The sequence below is a fragment of the Cryptotermes secundus genome, unplaced genomic scaffold, assembly GCF_002891405.2.
Source record: "Cryptotermes secundus unplaced genomic scaffold, Csec_1.0 scaffold507, whole genome shotgun sequence".
NCBI classification, from domain to species: Eukaryota; Metazoa; Arthropoda; class Insecta; order Blattodea; family Kalotermitidae; genus Cryptotermes; species Cryptotermes secundus.
In genome coordinates this window covers 585,048-591,889 of record NW_019740660.1, presented here as the reverse complement: position 1 = coordinate 591,889, position 6,842 = coordinate 585,048, and the positions used below count along the sequence as shown (strand labels likewise).

General features: G+C 45.1%; 1 protein-coding gene across 1 annotated transcript in view; it reads left to right on the top strand.

Moving 5' to 3' along the window:
• Positions 1-6,842, top strand: part of LOC111872476 (heparan sulfate 2-O-sulfotransferase pipe) — a 12,114-nt gene continuing 5,272 nt past the window's right edge. The window contains exons 1-2 of the mRNA XM_023866434.2: positions 1-528; positions 3,593-3,750. Of these exons, the coding sequence (XP_023722202.1) occupies positions 157-528; positions 3,593-3,750 (530 nt within the window). The 5' untranslated portion in view covers positions 1-156. The remainder of the gene's footprint in view (positions 529-3,592; positions 3,751-6,842) is intronic.

The following is a 6,842-nucleotide window of genomic DNA, read 5'->3' as shown; positions in this document are numbered from 1 at the left end:
TTCGTGACACCGTGGCCTACAAACAGAGACCTCCGCATCTGCACGCCGTAGACTGGCTGCGGTACTGTCCGTTCGGGTTCATCGCGTCGTCCCTTCACTTTCAACTGTGGAAGCTTCGAAGGCGGACGGCATGGATTCTGCCAGCGTCTTGGCGCCATGACACAAACGGTTGGACGTGTTTCTTACCCGTCGGTGTTACTCATGACGATACTGATTTCTGGTGTCGGAACATTGCTTTTGATTGCGCAACGACACATGAAGTATGACAACATTGCGGTTACCAAGGCAACTGTGACTGGCTTACCGGTAGCGACGTCATCGGTTCGAAGAGTTACTAAATCTTTGGAAGAGCTGAGACAAAATGTTAAAATTCCGGAACTCAGTGATCACGTGATATTTTTTAACAGAGTTCCGAAATCCGGAAGTGAGATGTTGGTGCTGCTCCTACAGTGGCTGCAAGGAGTGAACGGGTTCAGACATATTCGCCTCGGGGGAGGAGATGTGAGACACCTCTCCAGAATGCAACAGGTACGTAAGTTCAAATTATGCTCTCCTGAGGTTGTGACACCGTGTAGTTTTGTGGGGGATACCAAAATTCCGGAGGAATATACCGCCTCCACCTTCAGAGTTCAGTCTTCTGGATGTTTCGGAGGGAAATTTTGCCTCCATATTCATGGAAGGAGTAGGACGAGGATACCATCAGGACGTGATCACTCAGATCCACATAAGAGGGAGAGGAAACATAACCTGATCCGGGCCAATAGGAAATGTGAAAAAAGGGCCCTTTCGATACTCGAAATTTCATCGGAGGAAAATGGAATTATATGGAAAGGAGGCCTTCTTCAGGGCTGCTACATACCGCCGTTTCTGAGGAATCGAGTGTGAACTGTAATAATTTTTACCTTTTAAAAGACATATATTGTATATCTTATGGAACCAGGATAGCACAGTTCTTATAGCGATTGGCTAAGGGTTGGATGGCCGAGGAGTCGGAGTTCGAGTCCCAGTAAGAGCAAGATTTTCTTCCTCTACATGTAGTCCAGACGTCTGGGGCTCAGCCAGCCTCCTACCGAATGGGTACCCGGGGATAAAGCGGCAGGGGCGTGATGTTGAACACACCTCCAACTAATGCTGAGACCAAGAATATGTGGATCTATACATTCACTCCCCAGTACGTCTTCATGGCGTAGTGCTTAATTAGTTAAGCAAAGGGAAAACTTTACCTTTTTATATTTTTGTCCTGTCTTCAGTAAAGGTGGAAAAGATGCATTAAATAGATCTCAAGTACTGTCGGATTAAATACCGAAGAAAGATGGCGGTTTCCTCCACTTCATCTTCTACCCTTCTCCCGTCCCTGCCACCATCCGCCTTCAAATAGTTTTATTTAACGTTAATGAAAGCAGAACATATCCCTGAATTATCTGTTTCACCCGCGAGTATTTGTAGAGCAGGTTTAATTTACTTGCCCTTCCTTCTTCGGAAGTTTTAATCTCTGTTCCTATTGGACGGACGTGTGCATTACATTTTGCAGAGTCTTCAGTCGTAACAAATCAGTGAGGCGTTTACGTACACTTGTCATGCAACCAAGACCAGATTCCAGTACGTGTTGATCGAATTTCTCTTTTCCTTTTCTTTTTAAGTTGATTTGAAACTCGTTTGTTACCTGTCGGTGAATTGAGACCAGGAAATGACATTAATGATATTTTAATGCAAATTTCCGCTACCGGGTTCAGAGGCCTTCCGATCTGTATCTAAGGATGAGATGAGAAATACAAAGTTTCTGTCGGGAATCTTGAAGAGGCAACTTGGAACACCTGGGAGTAGACAAGAAGTGAAGTTTTCTCCGTGCTCAAGTAGTTTAACACTAAGCCATGAGGGCGTATGGTGGAGTGGATGTATAGATACAAATTTGCTTCACCTTGGCATTAGCTGGAGGTGAGTGGCCAGCTTCACGCTCCGGCCGCTTTACCCACGGGGAAACAGCCCCCCCCGTACCCATTGCACAGGAGGTTGGGTGAACCCCGGAGCCCACTTGGTCGACGTGGAGAAGAGAAAAATTATTGACCCTAGCGGGACTCGAACTGCGACCCGTCGGTCGTCCAGCCCGTACCGACTACGCCATCCCGGCTCCTGTAGAGATGATACAATTAAAATCTATCTTAATGAAATGAGACGAAGTTGTGGACAGGAATCAGATGACTGAGTACAAGGCCAGTGGTGGGCTCTTGTGAACAAGGTAATGAACCTTCTGGTTCCATGAAATAGTGGGGATATCTTGAGTAACTCAGAAACTGTTAACTTTTTATAATTCTACTCCGTAGACTTAATTCTAGTTGTTCTAATGCAGTGCTGTCCAACGTTCTTATGTACTCGGGCACAATTCACTGATGCCTATGGAGGTGCGGGCGCCACCGCACTACTGCTACTACTACTACTACTACTACTACTAATAATAATAATAATAATAAAATTTTTCGAAAATATTTAACAGTACTCAGACATTCAAAAATGTCTCTTGCCTTACAATTTGAATTAATATTAAAAATCGGCTCAATTATATGTGGTTACCGAGGGCGCCAGAAAAATTTACCACGGGCGCCATTTGAACCATTAGAATCTAATGGTTCAAAGTTGAATGTTCTGGAAAATGTCTTTCTGAACCACATTCCGTCTTAAGAGCATGAAATAAATGTCTCTCTACTCAACAGTGTACGTCTTGAGAAGAGAAAAATCTCTTAGCTGGTCAACGCATACCCCGCCGTTTACGGAACATGAAGACTAGTTATGGTGCTAACAAGAGCCCGCCACTCGTCCATCCCCTAAAATAAATTCAATCCACATTCTTCCATCCAATTTTTAAAGATTCATTTTAATATTATCCCTCCATCTACATTTATACTTTCAAAGTAGTCTATTATCTTCAGGTTTTCCAACAAAAATATGAACACAAGTCTCATATATGCTATGTGCCCCGCCCATCACGGCGTTGGTTCCGCCGTCCCTATAATGTTCGGCGAAGAGCTCAAACGCAACGCGGCAGGAGAAGACACGCTGCACCACGAAGTAAGTATACAAACGTCCAGAACATTAACACACTGTAAACAAAACACTAACACGGATTATTAGCGCGTGTTACGAAAACACGAACGTGTGATGGGGCTACGCAAGCACAACAGTCTCCACAGAACAGTTCTAAAACACCTGATGATGACCAGTGATGGTCGAAACATGTAGTGGACAACGTGGTTCTTAAATAAGTTTAAGAGACGCATTATGTGTATGTAGTAACTTTTAAACATTTTTTTAAAGTGTTGCATGTAAGAGGGAACATCAGAGACATCTGTTAATTAATAATGTGCAACACGATTCTGGGGCACGCGGTAGCGTAGTTGGTTGAGGCACTATGCTACAAGCCGGTACGCTACCGGTTAGAGTCCCGATGAGCTGGATTTCTTCAACTGACCTAATCCTTCCAGCCGTACTATGGCCCTGGGGCCGACTCATTCTCTAACAGCCTCAGATGTTGTTTAAATGTTTTTGATACTGTGTGACCTTATGAAATGCTAATGTTACGTGTGTTATCGGTTCTCAGGAAGAACTGGTGGAAGAGGTCACTAGGAAAGTTCGTGACGAGGCAGTGCCCGTGACCTTTGACCGCCACGTATACTTCCTTAACTTCAGCCAATTCGACCGGCAGTCTCCCACTTACATCAACCTCGTAAGAGATCCTGTCGACAAGGCTGCATCCAGGTGAGGTAACTCTTGTCATAGGCAGGATCTGGGGTGAAGAACAGTTCTATCTTCTGGGATATCATAGAAGGCAAGACTCTTCAACGCCTATCGTCTATAAACTTCCCAGGCACGGGTCTACTTATGCATTGCCATCTGAGGATAGAAGGCAAGACTCTTCAACGCCTATCGTCTATAAACTTCCCAGCTCTCCCATTATTGCCTCCTGAGGCACGGGTCTACTTATGCATTGCGATCTGAGGGCGAAACCGTGAGGCTGCATGTAAATATAAGACTGACAATTTGAAGAAAAATTCCGATGGTGAAATTACTTCTTCCTAAAGTATATAGTTTGAAAATAAGTTACGATAATCCGCAATTACTAATGCAACACCCGTTGAGAATTCAACGGTCTCACCATTTGTTATACCTGTATAAGCTTTTGTTCAATTAACTTCCCTCTGCTTTCTTCCGAATTCCTTTCCAGTCTTGCAAGTTATCGAATGATACGTCGAGGCCGATGCTTAACCCCCATTTCCCACTAACAACACGCACAAATAATATATTGTAAACCTTCTTCTTTATACAGTATACACTAGCTTCACATATCCACATCAAAATATTACCAGTACACACAGACTAGACAGGATACTCCGAGATAAAAGACTTCTCGTTCGTTCGTGACCTAATACATAACATACGTTCATGCTCGACAATTCGTTGTTATGGTAACCGGAAGTTGCGTAAAGGCAACGATAAATCTCTTAAGTTAAAAACGATTTTACATATGAAGGATAACATCTGTGTACACGTACGAGAGAAAAAGAAGAGAAAGTGTGTGGGGGGGAGAGAAGCAGTGAGAAACACTGTAATTTTGCGACGCGAAAAAAAAATCGGGTTTGAATGTTCCCAGATATTGCCCGCTCGTTCTTATAATAAAGGTAAGTTGGAGAGAGAGGAAAGCGTTGGGAGATGGACTTTCATGCGTTATGAAGAGAGATACGAAGTTGAGCAGGGTCTTTACTGCGTTCGATGTACGTAGGGTTTACGTCAGGTTGTGCTCACAGAAGAGGCGGACGTAGGAGAAGGTGCACAAATAGCACAACACGTATCACGTTTGGCTCTCCTGTTAAAACTTAGGGGTTTCAAGTCTCGAGTTTCAAGAGGCGCAAAACACGAGTAACCGTCACGAACAACGAAAATGGTTGGGCACGCAGGCAAATAATAATATCAAATTTCTTTCATTTAAGTCGGCTGAGTGCGAAGCCCAGACAACCTGAGATATTAAAGGCCAGGGAACTTGGTTATTCATGTCAAAGCTCGCGATCGAGCTGAAATTTGGCGTTCAAACCTCGGTTAGGGCGCCGGCCATCGGTACCTCAAATTAGCCAAGATCGCTTCTTTTCATGTCCTTTAAAATTTGTCGATTCACTGACCATCTTAAAAAATCTGAGATATTCACAGCATCGTTGAATAAAGAGCCAAGGGTGCATAATTTTGAAGAATAAGATCAAGAACAATGAACTATTTCCCACGTGTTGTTCTTCTAAGAGGCTGCAAACAGAAGCAGCTGGTTGTTCCGAAACATCAGTAGCCAACCACACGTCGTAAACCAGAAGCATGGGCACCGGCAAATGGGGGGGGGGGAGCTAGGCATCTCCCCCCTCCCCGTACTTAAGCCGAAATGAGAAGGAAACGTGCCATACAGTACCAATATTTTAAAATTATTTTAGAATATACTCGTCTATCCTGAATGTTCTAGGGCTATCGGTGCAAATAGTTCTAAACAGTTTAAATGTGTTTAAGCAGTCGATCTTGGTTCCCCACATTCCGAGAGGCTCAGTGTAAGCAACAATCTGCAGCATGATATGCGCAGTTCTCACAGACTGCAATGAGTTGAAACTTCCTTTCGATCGTGACAGCCCAAACCTGAAGCAAGCTTACACAATAGCTACATTAAGTAACGGTACAGCGTTCACTTTTACTGTCCCGCCTTACACTTAGTATTCGGATTGCCCGCACGAGCGTGACACACATAACGAGTTCCACCGGCATGTAGCGATCCAAGCGGCGACGTTAAGAAACAGTTCCGAGGTATTTGTATTGCGAGTTACCTCATGACTCGTAGTACGCGGGTTCAAATACCGGGCGGAGGTCGTCGAATTTTTAAGGGCGGAAAAATTCAGGGAACAAGTCCCCCGGGAGGGACTTTAAGCCGTGGGTCCCGTGTCGTAGCTTTATGGCACGTAAAAGAACCTCATACCTCCAAAGGAGGTCACTGAGCAAAATTGCGGACGTTTGCCGCCCAACAGCAGTCACTAATACCTCCGGTAGATGGGGGAAGCATTATAGATACTTCTCAGCCAGTAGAGAGCCGGTCTCGCTGGCTGGGTGGGACTGATGGTAAGCACAAATACCGGTAGGATATAGAGGCTGGTAGAAATCATAGAGGGAAGCACAATGGACCACTACAGGTCTAAGCGCATGGGAAACCCACCCTCTCTAATAACTAACTAACTACTTCACCACCCTGTCAATAATTACACTACATAACGTCGATGGTTTGAATTACTGGCGAATGAACTGGAAAGAATTTTGAAGGAAGTTGTCGTGGCGTAATCGAGATATCCCGGAATGTTTGGAGGGACTGAAGAAAACCACGATATGCCTCAGGAGAGTCGGTGTCCCGGTCAAGAATTGAACTGAGCACCTTCCAAATACATATCCAGTGCCTGGCAGCTAGACCGGCCTGTTGAGTAGCCATTCCTGTGCTTAACTGATCAGCTTCGCGCGCCGGCCGCCTTCTGTAACCATTGGTCAGGGGGCTCGGTGTGCACTTGTGACGATCTGAACACTATGGGAAACAGAAAAATCTCTTCCCGTGCTGGGAATCGAACTCCGCTTCCTCTGTAGTCCAGTCGCTACGCCGAATCCCAACTGTTCTAACTGGGTGCGACGCTTGGGGATACGTGCAGGAAGCAGGGTTCTACTTCAGAAGCTGACAGTAGCCCAGACGGTCGAGCACTTCACCGCCTTTTGTGTAGCTGTATGCTCATTACCGTGCACACAACAGCCCCGCTATTGGATCCTATTCTGAGCGACGTAAATCCAGT